Source organism: Ictidomys tridecemlineatus, chromosome 11 (genome assembly GCF_052094955.1).
Source record: "Ictidomys tridecemlineatus isolate mIctTri1 chromosome 11, mIctTri1.hap1, whole genome shotgun sequence".
Classification (NCBI taxonomy): Eukaryota; Metazoa; Chordata; class Mammalia; order Rodentia; family Sciuridae; genus Ictidomys; species Ictidomys tridecemlineatus.
Window position 1 is genome coordinate 69732409 of NC_135487.1, and position 25082 is coordinate 69757490.

At 36.4% G+C, this 25082-nt stretch overlaps 1 protein-coding gene and 1 long non-coding RNA gene across 4 annotated transcripts in view; one reads left to right on the plus strand and one right to left on the minus strand.

Annotated features, from left to right (window-relative positions):
• Positions 1-5581: 5581 nt before the first annotated feature.
• LOC144368108 (uncharacterized) overlaps positions 5582-25082 on the minus strand; it is a 138973-nt gene continuing 119472 nt past the window's right edge. Inside the window, exons 4-5 of one of the 3 annotated variants that reach the window (XR_013427883.1) lie at positions 23961-24042; positions 5582-7383 (exon numbers count right to left, since the gene is read on the minus strand). This is a non-coding gene — a long non-coding RNA (uncharacterized LOC144368108). Of the gene's footprint in view, positions 7384-21183; positions 21451-23960; positions 24043-25082 lie in introns of those variants that run through there. The other 2 variants (XR_013427884.1, XR_013427882.1) reach the window with 2 other exon arrangements.
• Positions 5659-25082, plus strand: part of LOC101967643 (calcium-activated chloride channel regulator 4) — a 37824-nt gene continuing 18400 nt past the window's right edge. Inside the window, exons 1-9 of the mRNA XM_078026651.1 lie at positions 5659-5827; positions 9627-9767; positions 9919-10066; positions 12930-13038; positions 13675-13852; positions 14282-14500; positions 16951-17178; positions 20907-21084; positions 22520-22626. Of these exons, the coding sequence (XP_077882777.1) occupies positions 5669-5827; positions 9627-9767; positions 9919-10066; positions 12930-13038; positions 13675-13852; positions 14282-14500; positions 16951-17178; positions 20907-21084; positions 22520-22626 (1467 nt within the window). The 5' untranslated portion in view covers positions 5659-5668. The remainder of the gene's footprint in view (positions 5828-9626; positions 9768-9918; positions 10067-12929; positions 13039-13674; positions 13853-14281; positions 14501-16950; positions 17179-20906; positions 21085-22519; positions 22627-25082) is intronic.

The following is a 25082-nucleotide window of genomic DNA, read 5'->3' on the forward strand; positions in this document are numbered from 1 at the left end:
CCAGTAGCATATTATTTAGTCTCCAGGTGTTGGAGTGGATTTTATTTCTTATTTACCATTGATTTTTAATTTAATCCCATTATGATCTGATAAAATGAAGAGTAGTATATTTACTTTTTTATATTTGCTAAGAGTTGCTTTGTGGCATAGTATATGGTCTATTTTAGAGAAGGATCCATGTGCTGCTGAGAAAAAAAGTGTATTCATTCATTAAAGGATGAAATATTCTGTACATGTCAGTTAAGTCTAAGTTGTTGATTGTATTATTGAGTTCTATAGTTTCTTTGTTCAGTTTTTGTTTGGAAGATCTATTCAGTGGTGAAAGAGGTGTGTTAAATTTCCCCAAAATTATTGTGTTGTGGTCTATTTGACTCTTGAACTTGAGAAGAGTTTGTTTGATGAACAAAGCTGCTCCATTGTTTGAGGCATATACATTTATAACTATTAAGTCTTGTTGGTGTATGGTTCACTTGAGCAGTATGTAGTGTCCTTCTTTATCCTTTTTGATTGACTTTATTTGAAGTCTATTTTATTTGATATGAGAAAAATCCTTGCTTGCTTCTACAGTCCATGTGAGTTGTATGATTTTTCCCAACCCTTCACCTTCAGTCAATGGATGTCTCTTTCTATGAGATGAGTCTCTTGTAGGCAGCATATCGACAGTCTTTTTTTTTTTTTAATCCAGTATGCTAGTCTATGTCTTTTGATTGGTGAGTGTAGGTCATTAACATTCAGGGTTATTATTGAGACATGATTTGTATTCCGGCCATTTTTGCTTATGTTGGTACTTAACGGAATTTGGTTTCTCCTCTAATTAGATTTTCCTTTAGTGTAATCCCTCCCTCTGCTGATTTTCATCATTGTTTTTCATTTTCTCTTCTTGGAATATTTTGCTGAGGATGTTCTGTAGTACAGGCTTTTGAAGTGGGTGGATCTGAGCTGCTGGGCTTGACCTCCCTCTTTAGTCTATTGGTTGGAAGGGGCAGTCCTGTACCAGAGGCTATGCTCTGGAGGGTGTCTGCCCCACCCGGGGGTGTACCGGGCCTACTGTGCACCTGAGATGGACACAGGCTGGTGTGGGTGGATCTGGGCCACCAGGCTTGACCTCCCCCAGTAGTCTGCTGGCTGGAAGGAGTGATCCTGCACCAGAGGCTAGGGTCTGGCAGATGACTGCCCTACTCAGGGAGGGATGAACCGGGCTTCCTATGAGCCTGGGTCCTGCGCAGGCTGGTGTGGATGGTTCTGGGCCACCAGGCTTGACCTCCCTGTGGTAGTCTACTGGTCAGAAGGGGTGGTCCTGCACCAGAGGCTGGTCCTGCACCAGAGGCTGGGCTCTGGTGGGTGTCTGACCCACATGCTGTGCGCCTGGGACCTGCACAGGCTGGTGTGAGTGGATCTGATGAACCTCCCATTTAAACCCAGTCAATAAACAGAATCATGAAGAAAATACAATTATTGTTTTAAGCTACTAAATTTTGGCATAATTCAGTCCACAGCACCAGATTAGCATAACAGCCAATTCCTTTTATTAGTCCAGATTCCATGGGGAAAACAGAACCACTATGAATACTATAGAGCATAGAACTACTCACCAGTTCTACCCTAGAATCACAGTTTCTGCCAGATGCAGTCTCAATACATCTAAGTTGCCTGAGCAAAGCCTGTACAATCACAGAAATCATGCCACATGGTGGAATCACAAGGAATTTCCTCATGTGGTAGTGAGTGGTCCTTGTCCTCAGCCTAGTAATTTTAATAGGCAGAAAGCTGAAAGCTATGAGCTCTTGTGACATGGTGACACTCATTCAACACTGGTGGCACTGATTACAGACTTCTGGCCCAATCCCCTATTGTACTGCAGAGTCATGTGTCATTGTCTATGTATTCACTTTAATCTCAATCTTGTAAATCTTCTATAATGCTTGTTTGTTGGTTCAGTAAGGAGCCCAAGTAAAAACAATTTCAGATGAATTGAAGTTGCCATTTTCATACACTAATAGATGTATTTTGAGATTGAATAGGGAGGAAGAGCTGTCTCTTGACTTATCCCCACAGCCAACAACAACAACAAATGGCTAGAGGGGACTTCTGAAGACAACTGCGATTTTCCAAGAGTATGGGGTCATAGGCAGAACAGGAAGCAAGCACAAAAGAGCAAGTGACTATTGTGATTAATGCTGAGAAATGGACAGTGAATTTAGCAACACAAAGTGATCAGTGAACTTAATCAATGCAATTCTCACAAAGAAATAATAAAGAGAGTAAACAAAGATTCTTTCAGAATCTTGACTGTGAAGTACAGTATAGAGAAGTGGAAATTAGAAGAATTAGTATGTTTGAAGCCAAGAGAGGCTTTATTTGTAGAGTAATTGTTAAATTCTATTATAACTATTATAGAACTATTTTATATTTTAAACCTTTTACATATGACACTAAAAATGTTTTTAAAAATTTAAAAGAACACTTTGGATTCAGACTTACAGTATTGTAATCTGCAAACTGGGACAATTGTGCCAACCTCCAAGTATTTTGTGGATTACATTAAATAATGGCAGAGTTTAGGCCCTGTTCCTATACGTACCTAGTGCTGAATTCATGGCAGCTCTCATGTTTAGAACTTTTGTCTTACTAACTCTGAAGTTCAGGGATCTTAGGACTGAAGACTATCTGTCCATCAGTGAACTGACATATTGAATCCTGCTATTTACCAGTCATTCTGCTATTTTCCAGACTAAGTGCTGTGGTAGAGAGGTAAATGAAAATAGAGCTTCAGATGGAAGAAAAAAATTAAAAGCCACATGGAAGAAATGGAAAGAAAGACTGTTGACAGTTGGGTACAGAAGGGGAACCTATATTCTCATTGACTTTTTTGTCCACTGCAATGTAAACAGTCCCTTAATTTTGAATCATTTCTTTTTTGTTGTTGTTGTATTTTGGAATTTTTTTCTTAGCATGCTGAATAATTCATGGATATTTATACATATACATATTTGTTTCTGTTTTCTCATTTCTTGCATTTGAAGTTAGACATTTTTCCTTGCTCTGCTGATGGTTAGGGTGATTGATTAGTGTATTTTGATTTTGTGTTGTATTGTCTTTTTCAAAATTCTGTTCCCCTTGTCTCTCTTTCTTCCTCTTCTCTTGCTAACAGTCAAGTTCTATTGTTATTTTCTTATTATTCTTTTAATTTTTTACTTTTATTTCTTCCTCATCCCTCCACCTAATTTTCATGTTCTACATCACTTTTGCACTTTCCACATTCACCTATTGAAATTTCAGACTTTTTTCTGCCCTCCATGCCTTCATCATTCCTCTTAATTAACTCTATTCTTAACATCTTAGTGCTAATTGGTGTATATAATGCCAGACCACACCAGTAAGGCTGTAGTTCTAAGTAATACTACAGAAGCCAGAGATAACACCTATAGTATGATTTTATGCCAGATATATAATACATGATCACTTACTGATGGAAATCAATTATCATACCATTTCTGTTTATTGTGAAAATTAACATTATAGATGTCATAATACGAACAAAGCACTTAGTTTATTGCTATGTATTGTTTACATAGGTTGCTGTATTACTTGGCTCCCCCTAAACTGTGAGGTACTAGAAACCAAAAGGGACACTATAAGTTTATAGTGTAGAAATTCTGCTGCTTCAGATACATTCAGATAGAGGATAGACACACAAACAATATTAAAAATCAAGGGAACAAACCATTTCAAACAACCCAAAATACTCCTACATTATGGAGACAGTGGGCTTGTAGCTAGACCAGCCACTCGGGAATATGTGAAAAGTGGACTAGTCATGAGTAGGGATGCCTCTGAGGGCACTGGAGCAGCTCCCCACTTCCCTCTCTACCAGGGAGATGGATGGAGCATAGGTGAAGCCCAATTCCAAGTTTCCTGTGATATGAGGAATCAGTAGAAGGGGCCTATTGTAAGTATTCACCAGGCTTCATATGCTCAGGGCCGGTGCTCAGAGGGAGATTTCTCCATCAACTTTGGCAAAGAGGAAGTCTCTCCCTTCCAAACATATTACAAAGACTTTCTCACATTTATTGAGGAGGAAATAGTACCTCCTCAAATAAATTAATCCACTAAACATTGGAGAGAATTCAAGTCCTCCAGATGTCTCCAGTGTTTTAAAGACCTTGGATAAGCTTCTGTTGAGGCATTGTGATGTGTCATTATTTGGGGCTTATATGATAAGTCATTTAGTAATTCAGTCAATCCACTGGTCGAAACAATTTCCTAAGCACCAACTCCTGAGGCTCAGAATGAACCTGGTTTGCTTGAAGTAAATTGAGAGAGATTTGTGGAATAATTGGAAGGCTGCTCAGGAAAGGACCAGGGAAAGAATGTATAAGATGTATTTGTTAATACCCCATCCTCTACCTACTTCAAAGTTTCCCTGGAGTTGCCACTGCAACAGCTCTGAACAGAATCTTGTACAACACAGTAATTCTATGAATGTAGAATTACCCTGCCAGATTCCCAAGGGGTTGGAAGGAGGGCACAGGAGCCACCTGAGAAGGCAAAGTCTGGGCATACGTGACAAAGCCTCTATCTTGGGAATGTGGCCAACAATCCAACATAGTATCCTGTATCTGAACTATTGAAGGTAGTCTATTTCAGTCTTTTGGGGGGTTCTGATATATTCTAGCTCCTTCTACTTTAGGACAAGACTTCTGGATTTATCATCAAAACTCCTAACCTGACCTCTTTTCTCCTATTTAAAAAAATTACTGTATTATTTGCCTCGTAAAACTACATTGCCTCATTATGGAGTGATTAATGGTATAAGAATGCCAGGTTTAAAAAAAAAAAAGATCTTAACAAGTTTTAAACTCTATATGCCTCAGATTCTCCACACATAAGATAGTGTATATATTTACTTTAGAGAATTGTCATGAGGATGAAGAGAATGAATCTGCACCTTTGGTAAAGAATAAATAAATATTTATAATTAATATTATTTTCCCTGTAATTAAGTAATCAGCAAAGTACCAGGTCTTTTTTATATGCTTGGATCAAAACAAATTCTTTGCATTCTTTACTGGATGGGATTTTTAAATTTCATGCTAATAACCTGACTTTATCAAATCTTTAATTATAAAAGTCTTTATAATTAAAATTTAAGTTCTTTAATTTGGATTTCAAATGTATTTTACCTAATTTGTGGTTATTTATATTTAGTGATCTTATATTTTCTTCCATTATTTACACCATTATTCCTTGATGATAAATAACCTAGATAATTCAGTTGCTCTGTAATACTGAAGAGCAGCATTAGCATTTCAGTGTCTGCTCATTTTACTGAAAATGTTTATGAATTTTCACACTCCACATAAAATATAGTCTATGTTTATATTTAGGAAATTAATCAAAATTAGGAAGAATAAAAATGTATCTTAAAGGAAAATTGGCAGTGCACTTTATAGAAAGATCTGATTTCTATTATGATTCTTGATCACTTTTACAGTAACATACAATAAAACTGTTGCGTAAACTGATGTCAAATATTTTCCCATATGTGTAATATTGACCTTTAAACAGTCAACATCCCATAATAAGTCAATACTGATAATTTTTAGAGGTATATATAGATGGAGAGACACAAGATGAAAGAAACCTTTTGAAGAACCAGGGAGGAACAATGGGGTTATTCAGAGGTTTGGTCTCCCTCTTAGTCCTATTCCTGCTGCAGAGGTCAAACACTTCCCTTGTGAGGCTGAATGACAATGGTTATGAAGACCTGGTCATTGCTATAGATCCTGGTGTGCCAGAAGATGGAAAACTAATTGAACAACTAAAGGTAAGATAGATGGAATTTCTTCTGTTTGAATTATGGAAAAGAAAAAATGTTAATGGTGAATAATTGTTATAGAAACTCTGAATGTTCCATGAAGGTCAAAAGCAGTATGGTGCAGTGGGGACAATGTTGGGATGGGCAGAGAAAGGTAGAGGTTCTAGATGGGGTTCTTCCCAATCTTACCACAACACCTACAATAAGGCATAGGGCCTCCCTGATCTTCAGTGTCTTCCTCTATAAATTAGTAGTTGTACTTATCTCTTTTTAAATAAGTGTTTAACTCATGGTATGCTAGAGGAAAGAGCAGTGAATGAAAGGAAAAGGCCCCTGGTCTCATGGAGTGTGTATTCTTTTCAGAGATCTAATTAATAAAAATGAGTAAATCAGCAGGTCAGATGTTAGCAGGTTGCTCGGAATACACCAAATCAGGAGAGGGAGTACAGAGTGAGGGTGGGACTGGAATCAGGGGAGCATGTTAGTTTTATGTATGATCATCATGGAAGACTTCAGTGATGAGGTGACATCTCAGCAGAGATGGAGGTGAGGGAAGAGCCCACTGACAACCTGTGGATTGGGCACAGCATGGAGGTGACAGTATGCTTGCTGTGACCAAGGAAAAGATGTGAACAGGAGGAAGGGTGTAGCTAGCTGAAACTGGAGATGAAACAGAGCCCAGACCACTGGAAAGTCTCTGGTAACTACTCTGAGATGTGAATCTACAGGAAAGTTTGAGCAGAAGAGTTGGCATTCTCCTAAATGTTCTAAGATAGCTCTGACTGTGGGGTGATAGAAATGGTGGAGGATTGACACTTGTCACTCATCCTGTGTAAATTCTGATGTATCACAGAGGTATAGAAGGACCCAAGTAGGAAGCTGTGGCAGGTGAGCAGTGATGGTGACAAGGAAAGAGATATTGTGGTAGAGAGTTAATGTGTGTGATTCTGAACATAGTCTGAGTGTAAAATGTACAATATTTCCTGATGGTTTAGATGAGTGTGGGATAGAGGAATTTAGTAAGGAAAGTAATACTCAAGAAAGGTTCTAGATTTTTGTCTAAACACTAGGAAGGATGAACTATCATCAATTAGGAAGGAACAACTGTTAGTGGAGAGTGGTCAGCAATGGGGAGATCTGGAGTTAGTTTAGGGCATTGTGAAATTAAGATGCTTATTAGACATCCAAGTGGAGAAGGCAGGAAACTGAATTTATGGTTAAAATTTGTGTGCAGGTAAAAATTTGAGAGTCCTCAATGTGTAAAGGATATGAATCCACTAGCTGAGTGCAGACAGAAGAGAAAGATCCCAATCTTAAATGAAGGATAGCAATTTTCTAAACTTTCCATCAACCATAAAATACCACGTAATATAGAGATTGGGCTTACAGGTGATGTGAGTTGTTTCTCTCTTTCTCTGACTTCTACATTTACTCATTCCTTGTATTCATTTCCAGGACTGTGTCCTCATTTTCATCTTTAAAAGTCTTCTTTGGTGATTCCATGGCTACTATTTATTATTCATTCCCTATAAATTTTGTTGCAGCATACAGGTGTTTATTGGTACCTGGTGAATTCCAGAAAAGATAAAAATTCATCTTAGTTGAAAATATGGGTTGGAAGAGCAGATAGCACAAATAAATCTTAATTGTAAGGTCTTAGTGTACAGAGCAAAACTGTACATTCAATTTTAAACATTTCTGAACTAAGAAATCAGTATTTGATAGAATGCTTTGATGAGTTTAAAAAGTTTCTTAACATGGTCCTCTTTTGAAAACTAAAAGGTAAATTAAAGTCCTTGCAGACATGCCTAGATTTCACAATAGTTCTTGCATTTTCTTAGCTTTCTACAAAGTTCTTATTTGTAGATCATCCAGTAACTGAGTGAAATACTATCATCCACATTACACAGAAAAGAAATCTGGTGTTCAGAAAAGATAGAAAAATTTTCCCAGGTCACACTAAATATAATCAGAACTGAGATCCTGCTCATGAGCTGAAGACTGATAGACCTGTTTTTGAGTTCTGGCTTGAATAAGATGGCAAAAACTCAAACCAACATGTTCTTTCCTAAAATCTTATAAACCAATGTGGTCTTAAACCCATTCTTATGGATATTTGAGATGTTCAATTTTCAAATTTCCTTTTTCTGTGTTTTAATATTTATTCTTGGTATGAGAGTAATTACTTCTGCAATCACTAGATTATTGTAGGAACTCTGAGAAAGAATTTAGAAGGAATATTATGGGGCTCCTGCTTCCAAATCTTAGGGAACAATTACAAGCTAGTTCAGGATACCCCAGGGGGTGGCAAGTGTTCCCCTCCATAACCTCAGAGTCCACCACTATTCAAAACAGCCCACTTGGGCCATTGAAACTCCAAAGTAAACACAATCTCTTAGAGCTATGTAATTCCTGACTCACACAATCATACACAGCAATGCTGTTCAATCCATAACTCAATTTGAACCAACAAATATATTTTCTTCCCATATGAAAAGAGAACCATCATTTAAACAGAATGCGACAACCTGCTGAGACCTAAATATCACACCACCCACTAAAAAAAGCGGGGTGGGAGGGGCGACAAATGAAGAGAAGCATCCTTAGGAAACACAGACAATTCTTTCATCTGAATTAGGTTAGCACCTACTCTTTAGCTCTCCAAAGCCTGTTTTCCTAATTCTCAGCCAGTGCACTGGGCCTTCAGTTTTCTGAACTCTGGCCTTCTGACTGATCCTATGGTTCTGAAACAATCAGGTTGCTGACTTCTTACAGTACATGTGAGTCAGCACATTGGACTCTCTTACATAAGAAAGCCCGGAAGGAGCCCTTGAATTCCTGAACAACAGTTCTTTTGTAGGCTTATGGTAAAGGAGGATGAATCACAGAGGAACCTGTCCTGAAAAAATGACAGTGAGAATGGGGGTCCTTAGAGCTGATAAAGAAGTTGCCATTACCATTCATTACTCAGAATTTTACAATTATTCAGGGGCTTGGTCCTGTTGAATTAATCACCATAAATGCATTTTACCCATTGACTTCCCCTCTGTGGAGAGGCAATTTGTCTTATTAAGCATTGTAAATTTGGGATCATGTTACTAAATATTAGGTGATATTATTTTCAGGTTGGTGGAAGAACCACAGTTCCACAATCAAAAATTTACCACTACTATGGGTTTCTCTGTAACCCCATCCATTGACACCCAACCATGTTGCTTCCCCATGAATATGGTAGGGAAGGAAACCTGCCCCATACCAATTCCTACAGACTGTCTTCCTCAGCTTCATCCATTAAAGATGTTCTTGACTCGGATTTTTAGTAATGATATCAAACAGTTTAAGACTGCTTATGGGCAGAATATTTTCTAATTCATCCCATCTTTATGACAACCATCAATTTAGGTGTGTAGCAAAGGTACGTTACAGAGATGAGGTAATTAAACTTCAGAGTATTACATAAATCAAACAAAACCTGTGAACCAGAAAGTACTAACAACAGTACTGAGACAAAGAAAATTACTCTAAAGTCCAGGTGCATATTCAAATTAATCATTTCCTCTAAACACCAAGCATAAGCAATTGTCTTTTGGGGTAAGAGAACAGAAGACTGAGAACACTTTCAATGTATAGGACAAAGCATTAGTCTGAGTTTGACAGGTTGCAGAAATGGGACAGCGGGTAGAGACAATGTTCATCGGACAAGTGCTTTTGTGTTGAAAGGTACAAGAGAGAGATGTCAGAGATAAGTCCTGCTCTGTCAGTCCATTCTTGCTCAGCAATACTCACATATTGTTTTTCTTTGAAATAGGACATGGTCACTACAGCATCTACCTATTTATTTGAAGCCACACAGAAAAGATTTTTTTTCAAAAATGTTTCTATATTAATTCCTAAGAATTGGGAAGGAAGTCCTGAATACAAGAGGCCAAAACATGAGAGCTACGATCAGGTAAGTATCAAAGTCTTCTCTAATTAAAAAAAAAAAAGAATATTCTCAGATGCTTCTCAGATTTACCACAACTGATTGTCTCATAGTCTTTCTAACTAAATATTATCATTTGTGTTCTTCATGTTTTAATGATCTTTTGAAACATTCTCAGGCTGATGTTAGAGTTGCAGCACCAGCCCTCCCAGGCAGAGATGAACCCTACACCAAGCAGTTCACAGAATGTGGAGAGAAAGCAGAGTACATTCATTTCACCCCTGACTTTGTACTGGGAAAAAAACAAAATGAATACGGACCATCAGGTAGGAAATTTGGCTAAAACCACTCATTTTAAGTAAGCATTTCTGTTCCCAGCTTTAGTGGACTGATCTTGGAGCCAAAGTCTTTGGGTTCAAATCCTGGATCCTCTGTTTTTTAGTTTTGTTTTTGTTTTTTTGCCAGGTGTATGTTAAACAAGTGACCCACCCTCTCTGTGCTTATTCCTGGCAAAATGGTGACCAGTTGAGTTTCTACCTTGTAGAATTTTTGTGAACCACAATCTAGAGAATCCATGTAAAGTTATACAATCTAGTGACAATATGTTTCAGAAATTTTGACAGCAGAATTAACAAATGTTTTCTAAGGCATACTTTTTAGATTTCAGTTTTCTAGTTCTCCACATCTGTTAACCAATCACATGTAAATTCCATGAAAACCAGATGGAGAGAGCCATGATGCCAGTTACTGATCAAGAGAAAATTTCATAGGCTATTAGTTACTGATATTATTTAAACTACTTGCTTGTATCAGATGAAATTGTTTATAATCATTTGTGCCTATTAAAATGGAAATTTCGTCTAATTCAATCTAAATGTTAAGATTATTTATTCAGATGAATGAAAGCAATTATTTTCCAGACAAAAATGAAAATCACTATTAAATGAGAGTTCAGTTCTCATGTCACTAACTCAGTGAAAACTTTCATGCAACCCCATACCCTATAATTGCCTCTCCCATTGCCTGTTCAGTGAAAGTTCATTAATCTCTGTCTCTGCCAACACAGCCAGTCCTAGTTATCAATACCTGGACCAGTTCCTCTCTCCAACCTTGAAAGCTCCATCATCCCCTCCATCCCAATCTTATCTTTCTTCCATACATCATCCTGACCAGAATTGCTCTCATTGGTTCCCCAAAATGTCACACCATCCTAAGTGCAATTTCTTTCTACCCTGACATGTTCAGCAAATCTAGTCACTTGAGCCACAAATACAAATAGCTCAATCCCCCAGCCACTCTTATCGTTAATTTACATCTCCTGTACTATATGCTCTTGCCTGTCTCTTTTTGGCTCCTGTTATCTGTTTCCCGACTGTTTAAGAAATGTATAATACTAATTGGCATCATTAAAAACACACAGTTTCTAAGCTCAGTATGCTCTCAAGTCTATTTAACAGTATTCTTACTTGGCTCTTCTCAGTTACTTTTCTCATTTCCCATAGTAGCTATTTCAAAGCTTCTACCATTTTTGTCAAGAATCTCTAGCCACTCTCCTCACTCCCATCAATTATCAGATGCCTGGAGTGAACAAACTGAAACCACTACCATTTGTTAATTAATTTTTTATTTATATATGATAAATCACTACCTTTTTTGTTTTATCACCCAAATTCATGTCCACCTTATACTGGTCATAGAAAAGACTTCCAATTTTTACATCCAGTGTCCCCATCTCTGTTCTTGATCTTTCCTCATATCCCATAATTTAGATCTATTCTATTATTGACAGTTCCACCCTTCCTCTTAGACAGGAGTTTGTTATGTCATTTGATGTATGTGTTTGTAAAAGAAAATTCACATTCTCCAAACCTTGCCCTAAAAACAACAAGGCTTTTGGAAAAATAGGATGAGGAAGAGAGCCTTCAAAATCTACATAATTTCATTAACAACTATGAAAGTATAGTGTATAAAGAGATCATTTGGACCAACCAGGCAGCAACTAACTCAGTATGTTTGGTGGCTGCCACACAGATATTAAAAGTACAAATGTGTATACACACACATGGCGAAGAGGAGTAAGAGTGGAGGGGAGAGAGAGAGAGAGGGGAATTCTATTAGAAATAAGAACAAGGAACGCTGAAATGACACATGTCACTGGCAATGGAATCCTAAGTCAGAAGGAGTGCTTTTAAGGTGTGGATGGTACTTAGAGTAACTTGAGGAGGGTAGAAGGCTGAGGGTGGAACTTTCTAAAAGATAGTCACAGATGAAGGGAGTTTTAAATGTTCTTAAAATTCACCAAAATCCTGTAGTAGTACTTGTTATGAGGGCTTTTCCCTCCCACACTGAAGGTTATCATTCTACTCCCTCGAACCAGGTCTCATTTACCCAGAAAATCATAAAGTTTTAAATTTTAAAATTCATTGCATAAACAATAATTTAGGGATATTGTTAAAATCCAGACTTTGATTTAATAGGTTTAGTTGATTTAGAATGAGATTCTGCATTTCCAACAAGCTCCCCAGTGATGTTGATGCTGCTTGTCCAGAACCATATTTTGAGGTCTATATTTTTCATTTTTTAGGTCCTTAATTTTTTGAGGTCTTTATTTTTTTTAATACCCAATATTGCATTTAATGTATATAAATAAAAATAATTATTTTTTATATAATTAGTGCTTACATGTATCATAAATGTATCACTTCACTCTGACACGCCCAATATTCTCTGTGGTCTATAATACTGTTTCTAAGTTTTTTCATTACCACTCTCTCAAGAGCATTTTTAGGCAAAATTTCCAGATTATATTATATGGTATCTTAATACAAACTAATTATCATATATCTGATTGTATTGTTGGTAGAGTTGAAGTTTAGAGAACCATAAATCATTATATTATGTAATATCTTTTGCTCACAAGCTACCAAACCCCAAATATTTGTCTACTTTGATGATAGCATATGCTCTGTAGATGCTTCATTGATTTAACATGTTGTGGAATAAAAATATAATATGTTATTTAACAGTATAGTCATCTAATACCACTGGTCTTTTATAAACAAAACTATTAGGAGTTATGGAAATCCTCAATAAAAATATATGTTGTGATAGAAAGATCTTCTTAAAATTTTTAAGATACAAAAATTTTTACCTGAATTATCATCATGCATTTGAAATAATTTCCTACAGGTAGATTGTTTGTCCATGAGTGGGCTCATCTCCGCTGGGGAGTGTTTGATGAGTACAATGAAGAGAAGCCTTTCTACAGCGGCAAGTCAAAGAAAATTGAAGCAACAAGGCATGGATATTTATATTCTCCTAATGACCTCAGGCTTTTAACTGTTTTTTTTTTTTACTTCTTTCAAATCACAATTATTCATTTTTGTCTCAATGCAAATAACAGGAGCTATATTACAGAACTGCCTCTTTTTAGGGAAATTTATCTTAATGCAGTTGGTTTTCTATTTAAATTACACATAACTTTCATGGCAATTATTTGACTGGCATTTGGCATTTTGATGTATTTTACACCTGTCTGTCATAACTGCCAGAACTCATTTAGACTAAAATTGCACACTACATAGTTGGACTAACTACAAAATTAATCAAATTATTTCTGTTTGTATAAAAGTAAACAAAAATGGTTACGTACTTCTAAGTGTGGGCTGAATAAGAAACCAAATGCTCTAAGAAGCCAATTAGTAACTTCTTGGAAACTAATTAGAGGTCATTTTAGAATGTCAATCTAGCATCACAGTTAATAAAAGACTGTCCACTTGATTCTAAGATTAAGAAAACAAAGTGGTTGGGGAATCCACTTAAAACTGGGTGCCCAATCAATGATACATGTCCACTGGGGAGGGGAACTTGTTACACAAGTGCAAGCTAGTAATAACTAAATTTCCTCAAAATTAACTGTCACATTTTTTTTCAGGTGTTCCACAGGTATCACTGGCAAAAATAGCGTTTATAAGTGTCAAGGAGGCAGTTGTATAACAAGACCATGCAAACAAAATTCTACAACAAATTTGTATGAAAAGGACTGTCAATTCTTCCCTAATAAAGTTCAAACAGAAAAGGCATCCATAATGTTCATGCAAAGCATTGATTCTGTAAGTATGCCAATCATGATTTTCAGAATTTATAATCAAAGGGCATTTCTAGCTTTATTCATTTTTATTTTTATTATTTTGTGGTGCTGGGTGTCAAACCCAAGGCCTTGTGCATGTTAGATGAGCACTCTATCCATTGAACTACATTCCCTGCCCCAAATATCCTATTTTAAATGATCTTTCCAGGTGAAGTAAGACTTAAATATAATAACATAGAGTTCTTTGAATATTGGCTGGTGCGTGGTAAGCACACAAATAGTGTAATCTGTTATCATTATCACTATTGTGGTAGTTACTTGATTCTCATTAATTACATTTTATTCAATAAAAGTATATTTGCAGAACATTTTTAAAATTTTTTCCAGTTTTGAAATTAGACTTTTTAGTGCAAGGTATAGTAAATTATTTTTTATTTCATTAATCTTTTAGGTGTTGGAGTTCTGTAATGCAGAAAACCATAACCAAGAAGCTCCAAGTTTACAAAACATTAAGTGCAATTTTAGAAGTACCTGGGAGGTAATCAGCAGTTCTGAGGATTTTAAAAACACTACACCCATGGCAGCACCACCTCCTCCACCTGTGTTCTCATTGTTGAGGATCAGTGAAAGAATTCTGTGCTTAGTTCTTGATAAGTCTGGAAGCATGTCTGTAAGTTCATGGATCCATATTTTCTCAATGTGGGAATGGAAATAATCGAATTCTAAGAACATATTGAACTCTACCTGTACCTGGGTTGTTCTAAATCACATAGTAACATAAAATACCATCACTTCCTGTAATCATGAGCTCATGATATTGCAACATTATTGTAGCAAAAGAAAGATGACAAAAGAGTTAAGAATTTTCTAATAACCTAATAACATAAGAATATCCATTTTTTCCCCAGAAAATGAATGGTTACTAGGAGAAGATATAAGACTTTAAATGGAAAATTAAAACTAGACATTGAAATAAGAAGTTGTTTTAAACCATGGTCTTTGTACTGAAAACGCTTGAGACATGGAGATAGAGTGGATTAGTGGTTGTTAAATCCCATTCCAGTTCAAGGAACAAAAACAATCAGCAGAATTCTGAACACAGCTTTATTTTATTTGAATCAAATGTGCAAGTGACCTCTTTATACTCAAAGACACACACAAAAAGTATCATATAACAGACAAGAAGGAGGAGTGAGGGCCTGTTTCCTCCTCTGCCTGCAAATGGCTTCCACCTGGGCTGCGTGTTCTGCTTTCTGGAAGCCCGGCCTCTCCTCTGGTATTTCAGTTCTCTCCCTCTACCTGCCTAATTCTATTCCACAACCAGTATCTCATTTAGGCCCCTTTTCACCCTGCCAGCATAATACATGGCATGACTGACACTCATTCAGATTGAGTTTGCTGTTGTCCTGACCTGCTGGCTGTTTCCACTCTTAGGAGTGTAGAGGGCACTTGTGACCAGCACAAGTTGAGTCCCTTTTGTTTTGCTATTGTTGTGTGTTCTCTAGTCCTACAGGAGTTCTGTGAAGCAGACCATCTAGTTCTCCTGGGGGCATAAAAGGTATTATCACTTGGAAAAATATATATATATATATATATATAGCTAGATACAGCCATTCATTCCATTATCATTTGGTGAATAGAAAACATTGTATTGGGGTCTGAGAATATATGTACATGTCATTCAGAAGTTGAAAGTCCAGTAGAAAAATTTTTTTTCTCCTTTTTCTCATTACCTGGATTAGTCATATTTATTCTGCAAAATTTGGGAGAGGCATTCAGGAGATGGGCTGGATTTATTGGCTGCTATAGGCTCTTCTGATCCCAACACTGCCTGTGAATACATCTGTTTATTATATATTATATTAAAACAAACGTGTCTTTCCCAACTAGCTAGGGAGCTCTTCTAGGAAGTAGAACCTTGTCTGATGAATCTTTGTATACCCACGGCCTAGAACAGAGTTTATCACATAGGTGCAGTCAATAAAAATTTGTTGAAATGAATGGACTACTAATAATCAAATGCAATGTGATAAAGCACCCAGAGGATAGCACATTTGAAGCAGGACAGAGCATGTATGCTGCAGGTCAGGAATAAAAACTTCAGCAAATAGGAAAAGAGTGGCTTTTGAAAAGGGCAGAGAAAGATTAATGAAATGAACAGATTAATGAAATGAACCACAATAATACAGAGTTCCAGAGAGAGCAACAAAATGCTATACAGCAACCCATAAAGTGACAAGTAAATGTCACTGAGGAAAGAAGAGGCTCCTGATTGGCAGATGAGGAGTCTTCCTGAGACAGGGTGCTGGCAGACCAGGGTTAAAGGCAAAGCAAAGGAGCAAAGTGGTGGAGAGTACTCAAATATGGGGGTGTAGAAATTTTTCCCTGTAATTTTTCAGGAAGTTCAGAGGGAAACTTGGGTGTGGTTGTGGAGAGGAACCCCCTGAGTGTGAGGAGGGATGGAGAGGACAAATTATGAAGAAGTATACATCCTCAAAAACCCAATACCAGGAAGAGGGATGTGAGTCCTGAAGTATATTACCAAAGAACCAATTCAAATTAATCCATAGCTGGAGAAGTGGTGGGGAAAGTTAGGAGAAAGGGAAAGGAGGGAGGGAGGGACTGGGCTTCTCAGCATTTACTGCAGCTCAAGTAAGTTTTGCATTTGGAGTAGACTAGTCCCCAGTAGATGGACCATTTGAGCTCTGGATGGAAGTCAAGATAGTCTGGTTGTATTTGGGAGCTCTGGGGTGTGATTTTATCCAAGAACAATAGGCATGGAGGCTCCCGGAAGGAATTAGAGAGGCTCTAAAATGTGTATCATCACCTGCAACTCAATCTCCTCCCTAGCTTCCACTTCTAACTTGGGTGGTTAGCCACAGGAATCATTCCTAATTGAAAACTACGTGCTCCTTAATATACTGTATGTGTTCCTTAACAGACATAACCATATTTTTCAATTTCACCAATTAAATAATTGCTTTCTTCAATACTACCAATTAATAATCATAGAAATTTCTTACCAATGAAATTTATCCACTCATTTTTTGTGATCTGCTATTATATTCTATATTAAAACCACTTGATTGTTTTCTTGTCTTTTTTCAGTTCTCCTCTCAGAGTTCTACTCGCCTCGATCGAATGAATCAAGCAGCAAAATATTTCCTAGTACAGACTGTTGAAAATGGATCCTGGGTAGGGATGGTTCACTTTGACAGTACAGCCAGTGTTAAAAGTGAGCTAATCCAAATAAAAAGTGACAGCGAAAAAAACAAGCTCGTGGAGAGCTTACCTACTATAGCTCTTGGAGGAACTTCCATCTGCTCTGGAATTGAAGCTGCATTTCAGGTGAAAATCATACTGCAAATATATTTTTTCCTTTTTTCTTTGTTTTCAGCATACTTTACTATGAAATGCAGCTGCATATACATTCTGCCTAGTTTTAACATAATTTATTCTAAAAGGCACAGAAAACACAGAAAAAAATTCACTTGGTTTTTAATGAATGAGTGAATTAATGAAGAAAGTGTAGGGAAATAAATAAATATAAAGATGCCACTACATTATATGACCAATAAGGCCAAATATTTTGCTCTTGTTTTTATAGAAGGGTTGGTGCTAAATAAATGTCAGTTAAGTAAATAATAGTGTGTGGACACAAAAGCCATCGATTTTGGGGGCAATGAAGCAAATTACTTGGTGTGATTCCACTTTGGGCCAGTTCTCTTTCTAGTTTATGTGGCATTCAGACAGGGCAAACTGATGCCTATCTATTAAGGGACTATTAATCCTATCTAGTGTAAGCCATGTGAGTCAGGGCATGACCTTTTGCATCAGAGTACTGGCTCTGTTTATTAGCTTTGTAACCTTTGGCAAACTTTTTGGTCTCTTTGGATTCTATATGCCTTATCTATACAATAGAGGACGGAGGAATGCCTACTCATAGGATTATTATGAAGATGATGTGAACTTATATAGTTACATACTTAGAATGATCTTTGCTGTATTATAGAGTAAATTTTATCCAAATGGTCATATTGAACACATCATTAATATCAACTGTCATTTTTCTTTTGTTTAGAAACCCGCCCTATCCCCTCACAGTATACAAAATTAAGTCCAAATTCCTCAGTCTGAAGTTACTCCAAAGTCTTATGAGACTAAGATTGCCCTCTTCTATCTCCCAGCCTTTTTCTCAGTTCTCCCTTCCTGATTCTCTATGCCCTAAGAACTTACTGTGCACATTGCTCTCCAAGCCCCCTGTGTGCTAGCAGTCCCTGTACCTATGCACATGTAATTCCTCTGCCTAAAATGCTTCCTTCTTTCCCATCTTGACATGTTAAAATTCTACTAGGTCTTCAAAATCCTCTCTCTTTTTTGCTTTTACTGCCCTTCCACAACCCTATAGAGTCTCTTTTATGAATTACATGGAGTTTTAAGCATAGGTTTATAAAATGAAGATCTGCATTTAAATCTCAATTGTCACTATTAGCTTTGTGATACTAAACATGATTGACCTCTCAAGTCCTTGAGTTTCTCCTTAGTAAGACAGGATAATGAAAGCCAGCACATAAGGTTATTCATGTTTTCATTTATTCAACATGTATTTAATGTCTAGCTGGTATGGGCCAATTAAAGCTGCTTCCCTCTGCAGTGTTTTCTGTATCCATGAGGAACGTATTTTACCATACAGGTGAATACAAACAGTAATGCACATTGTGGAGACAGTGTTTGGAAAGAACATATAGAGTGATATTATTCTGAGTTAACTGGGAAAGAAGGGAATTTCTTCAGGAAAAGAGGCCACTGAGGCCTTTCCTAAAAAATGACATCTAAAGTAAGATTTGAAGGATGAGAAAGAGCGAATGGTTCATGTAGAAAGGAGAGCACAAAGTTTCTTAGAAAGAATTGGTAGGGGTGCGGGGCTGGGGTTGTAGCTCAGCGGTAGAGTGCTTGCCTCGCACATGTGAGACCCTGAGTTCGATCCTAAGCACCACATAAAAATAAATAAGTGAAATAAAGGTATCGTGTCCAACTACAACTAAAAAATAAATATTAAAAAAGAGAATTGGGGGCTGGGATTGAGGCTCAGCGGTAGAGCGCTGGCCTAGCATGGGTGGGACCCAGGTTCGATTCTCAGCACCACATAAAATAAAGGCATTGTATTGTGTCCATCTATACCTAAAAAATAAATGTTAAAAAAAGAAAAAAAGAGTTAAAAAAAAGAATTGGGAAAAAATGGATTAATCCAAGAAATGGTAGAAGCTAGTGGCACTGGACAATAGCAAATGAAGGGGTATGAAATGTGGTTGGAAAATTAGATTATGGCTAATCATCCAAAGCTTCAAAAATATGATAGATTTTTATGTTTTTTAAAGAAGAACAAACAGCTACTGAAGAGCTTGAAACATCAGAATCTGGTTATCAGTCTATGTTTTATGAAGGTGACCTGGTTTCCCCATGTAAAACCAAGTGTAGGGAGCAAGAGTGGTAATAGGGAGACAATTTAGGAGCTTGGGATTGAAATAAATTATACAACATATAAAATATAATTAACACATACTTAGTGTTCAGTAAAAGGGACATCTCTAATATTTTGTCATTTTTCTTGAACTACAGAGCACTCTCTTGAACATATTTGTTGTGTTTATCTTCATCTCCTCAGTATCAGCAACTCTGTAAGATTATTGAATTAAATTGAATTTTTTCTATGAATGCAGGAGCACATAGTTCCTATTGAATTCCAGCATAGTGGCTGACCCACTGCAAGTGCTCAGTGAATATACTAATTTTAAAAAGGAGAGATGAAGAAGAGAGAATGTTACTTCATCTTTGGATCTTCATTTGCATTCACATGTCAGGGAGTAGTATGTTATGAATGTGGTATAAATACCATAAATGTATATAGCCTTCCTCTATTCTTCAGTTTCATTTCAATGCATATCGAGTATATTTTCCACATAGTATAATATATATAAGTCTCTTTGACTCAGAATCTGAACAAATCTTAATGAGGGTGGTGATTTTTTCCCCTTGATATGAACTTTATTAGAGATTCTACATTCTAAAACCTATTCTGTAAATCTATACACACCTCCACTCCATGAACAAGAAAGCCACTTTCTTGTAGTCTACCCTCAATTTCCCAAAACAGTGCTCAAAGAGGCCACCACTAATTAAAGCTGTCACAGAAGTTGAAATATAATAGCTATCCCAGGCTAAGTTCTCTTTATCCTCTTATACAGCCATCTACATTTAGAGCTCCAAGGTTCAAACTGTTGGACTTTTAGGAAAGCAATTCAATTGCAAATAAAAATCAATAATTATTATTCATGATATCTTTTGAATACCACTAATATGTTTAGTTCTATGCCAGTTACTATTAACAGTAAAATAAAGTTATACAGCATCTCTAACCTCAACATGCTTAGAACTGAACATATATTTTTTAAAAGTACGCTAAGAGTTTTCTAATTTGAAATTAAGACTTTTTTATTTTGAGTGGAAACTATTTTTCATTAGTTCATTTTAGTTACCCATAATATTAGGGTTCTTTTTGACAAAATTATACAAGGATGAAATAAAATTTGCTCCAATTTAGACTCCAGTACTTCCTGTTTCCTCCTCCTGTTCCCTTTCTTGAGGTGGATTCTTAATGTATCCATCTGTATATACAATCGGCATTATACACTAAAGCTTTCATGTAGGATAGTCAGTCAAAGAAAGCAGAAAAATATCACTTCTATATTCCACAATTATATTGTAGGTGTCTGGTTGACCTGCATTTTCCAGGCTGAGATACCATTGTCATTTGGTCCAGGCAGGATTTTCCAAAGCCCTGTTCCCAGCTACCTACATTTGAGTAAACATTCTCCTCAATGGGCAGGGATGGAGGCAGGGCAGGAAAAGGTAATGTTTAAATTTTCCCAAGGATTATTGATTTCAGATTCTATGATTTTAAAATAGACTAACACCTCTATTCCTCACACTATTATTTATTTCTCTAAATTTTTCTCTAATTTCCCTTTGGTCTTTTGGATCTAGGATGGTAATTGTGGTCTGAATTATGCTTACAGGTGATTGAAAAGCTAAACCCCCAAATAGATGGATCTGAAATAGTGCTGCTGACTGACGGGGAGGACAAAACTACAGGGAGATGTGTTGATGCTGTGAAACAGAGTGGGGCCGTCATTCATTTAATTGCTTTGGGGCCATCTGCTGAACAAGCAGTAATACAGATGAGCAATGAAACAGGTAAAACATGATCTGAAAATTCTATACCTTTAATACCAATATATATAAAGAGGCTGATAACTCAACAACTTCTCTTAAGTTCCTAGTTTGCAAGTGCTGATCCAGAAGTTGGAAACCATAGTCAAACCAGACCCAATCTCTGTTCTCACAGTACTCAGAAGCCAGTTGCCTGGAAAGGCAAATGACACTACAAATCAGATCACATAAGCTGATAACATTCCTTGACAATCTCAGAAATATCAAAGAATAAATTTCTATGTGGGAAAAAGAAGCCATCAGTTCTCCCAAGGTTGTAGAGAATAAGGGCAAGGAGGTCTGAGCAACGAGGTGACTTCTTTGCTGGTCCTTGAACAAGGGGTTAAATTTCTACAAGGAAAAAGGTAGAGAGAAGATAATCAGGCCATGAGCCAAAAAAAAATCATGTTGGAATGACAATGTGAGGCAATGTGATGGAAGCAATAGTGTTCCTGTAAGGTCAGAGAATAGGTACCCCTCTGTGAGGTAGGAGGTCATGACTAACAGCAGCTCAGCCAAAATATACAAATAACAATGAAATTTCTAGATAAATAATAACTAGGTAGCTGTTATTTTAGGTACACAGATATGATGTAAATAAATTACATGTTTTTAATGCCTTCTAAAATAGCAGAGAAAAGATAATTCATGAGTACCATTTTATCAAATTGGTTTTAATGACACCAAATATAAACCTGCTTTTAGTTGTGTAAACTCATTGTCTTCAGGTGTTTTGTTTGTTTTTGTTATTTTATTTTGTTTTGAGACAAAATTGCTTAAGTTGCCAAGGTTGGGATCAAAATTATAATTCTCCTGCTTCAGCCTCCCAAGTAGATGGGATTAGAGGCCTGTTCTACCATGCATGTTCAAAGAGCTTTTATAGCAATTTTAAAATTTATTCCTCTTCCAAGTATTCCATTCAGTGGTAGTACTTTTTAGGATTTGTCCTCACTGCTTTCTATTCTATCTCTGACTAGTTATTACCAGGATACATCAATATCTTTCTAATTTACTTATTATCTTTTTAATTGACTAATTCTGATATACTGTTTGTAAATCTAAAAAACAACTTTGTTACAACTATATCTTAAATAAAAGTAATAATTCCTCTAAAGGGCTGTGTAAAGTCTGTGAGCTTTACCATGTGGAATTGTAACATCTTCTTTCACAGTCCATGATTATTTGATGTATTTCAGCTAGCTGAGACTTTGGTGTTGAGTTACTAAAGTTGCTTATGCTTCCCAGTGATAATATTTTTAAATTAGCATTTAAGAATTAAATCTTATAGCTATCTGACATTGGTCTATTTTAATAATACATACTGAAAAAACTGTGATTTTTGTTTAAAACATTATCTTATTAATCACTAAAATTTACTCATTTCCCAGAAAGTAAACTAATTAAGGCATTTACATTTTAGGAGGAAAACATATTTATGCTTCAGATAATGCTGAGAACAATGGCCTCATTGATGCTTTTGGGGCCCTTACATCAGAAAATGCTGATCCCACCCAGAAGTCACTTCAGGTCAGAGTTGCCACTCCTGGGTTTTTGTGTTTGCATTTACCATAACTGAGCAGAAGAATTTGGTAGTCTTAAGTTTTGAGTTCTGTATTTATCTCAAAGTGAATTTTTAATTAAAATCAAAACTTCTGCCAGAAATAGAAATTATACTTTAGCTATAACCAAATTAAGTGCTAAAATAAGAATAAAATAAATGGTGAGATTGTTTTTCATATTCCCATAGAATTTGGTTAAGGGATAATGTTAAAATCCATTTTCCACCAAAAGACTTCACCCAAAATAAAGCAACTATTTTGAATGAAAAACAAAACCTCATGTTTCCAAGGTTTCTTTATACTTCACTGTTATAAAATAAATTTATACAAATTAACTCACGCATCTAATTTGCAAATAGAAGAAATATATCTTGGAAATAAGCACAAGAAAGGCTAGGGATTCTCCCTTCTCTATAACCACATTTTTTTTAAAGAGGGGGGGGAATTTTAATATTTATTTTTTGGTTTTCGGCAGACACAACATCTTTGTTTGTATGTGATGCTGAGGATCGAACCCGGGCCGCTCGCACGAGCGTGCTACCGCTTGAGCCACATCCCCAGCCTCATAACCACAATTTTTTTTTCTGGGATTTTATTTTACTCGCCTCTCTTCTGAACTCAACTCTTTTTCTCATCTGTATCACAATAGCACCATTATTTTCTCATTTGTCATTTCTCCCATCTAACAGAAATGTTGTGTCCTTGTCTAACATCTCTCTGAGTCCTACATCCTACCAGCTGCTTGTAATCATTATTATACTATTTGCTTCTCGGAGTTCAACTGTTCAAGGTCATGCACGTGTGTCTTTCTGGGCCTGGCTTGTTTCAGGTAACATAATGTCACAGGAGATCCAACTTGATCCACTCACTACATGTTTCCATATTTAGATACTTAGGTTCAAGATATTTAGATTCAAGAAGTTTGATTAAGCTTTGGTTCTTTAATTCATATCCCAGATACAATGTCCAAATAGACTGTTTCCATCGAAATGTTTTTTAAAATGTTTCTCTTCTTTCTCCATTCACAAAAGTCTATGTCATACCTCCTTATAGCAAGACTTCTGTGTTCAGTTTTCCTATTCATCAAGTCACTCTCTACATTAAAACTTAGCATGATCACCTGCACAGACCTATTTTCCAACAATAAAGAGAGCATAGAACAAGAGCCTGTGGCTTAGAATATGTACATATTGGTTTGGAGATTTATCTCAATGATAATACTTTCTTAAATCAAAGACATATTCTCTTAACTGGAGATGAAGATTTTTATAACAATGACGTTTCAAAGTAGAATTCACTTACTTTTATCAGCATGAGGGTATTTTGGGTTGTGGAGTAAGTTGAAGTAGAAATGAGATTTCTTGTTGTTCTGAGAAGGCTCCACCTAGGAAACATGTAATGAATGGATCAAGTTGGATCTTCTGTGACATTATGTTACCTGAAACAAGGCAGGCTCAGAAAGACAAAAGTTCATGATCTTACACAGTTGAACTCAGAGAAGCAAATAGTATAATAATGATTACAAACGGCTGATAGGATATAGGGCTCAGAGAGATGTTAGACAAGGATACAACATTTCTGTTAGATGGAAAAAAATGAGTTCAAGAGATCTATCATACAAATATGGTGATGATAGTTAAAAACATGTATTTTATCCTTCAAAAGTGTTCAGAGTGGAATTAAGTCCTTTTACCACACACACACACAAAAAAAAAAAATGACAAGGATGTGAGGTAATGCTCATGTAAATTAGCTTGATTTAGCCCTTCCATAATGGGTAGACTTTTCAAAACTACATGTTGTATATGATGAATTTATACATTTGTCACTTTAAAAAAATACTAATAAAGCAAAACAGTTGGCTCTCCCTGACTAAGTGCTATCCACAGAGATTTTAATAATTTCTTTAAACTTTCTCTCTGAGAAGATCCTATGCTTTAATGTTCTTTTCTCAGGATTCCATCCTGTACACATCAGTTTCCCCTATTGTGTTTACTGTCCACAGTTTTACACCCTATCCTGTGTGAAAAACTATTTCAAGATTCTAGATGAGGAAAATATATCCATGAGAACTTTTCTCCAATGATTTATGGTCCTTATTTATAAAGCTCTCACTCTCTCTGTCAAATGCTCTAACGACACATAAACATTATATCTTGGATTATCCTGAAGATGGGGAATTGAGAGTAATCACACACATGCACAAACACACACACACACACACACACACACACACACACACACATACACACACACATACCCCCAATACTCCATCTCTGTCCATAACACCCTTTCATACTAAAGACTGGCATGGTTGTTTATCCAAAAAAATGGGAAAAAAATTAAATTCATTCTCCTGCTGTATGGCTCTTTTATACCCTGTTTTTCTCTCAGACCCTCTATTTCCACATACTCTACCTGACA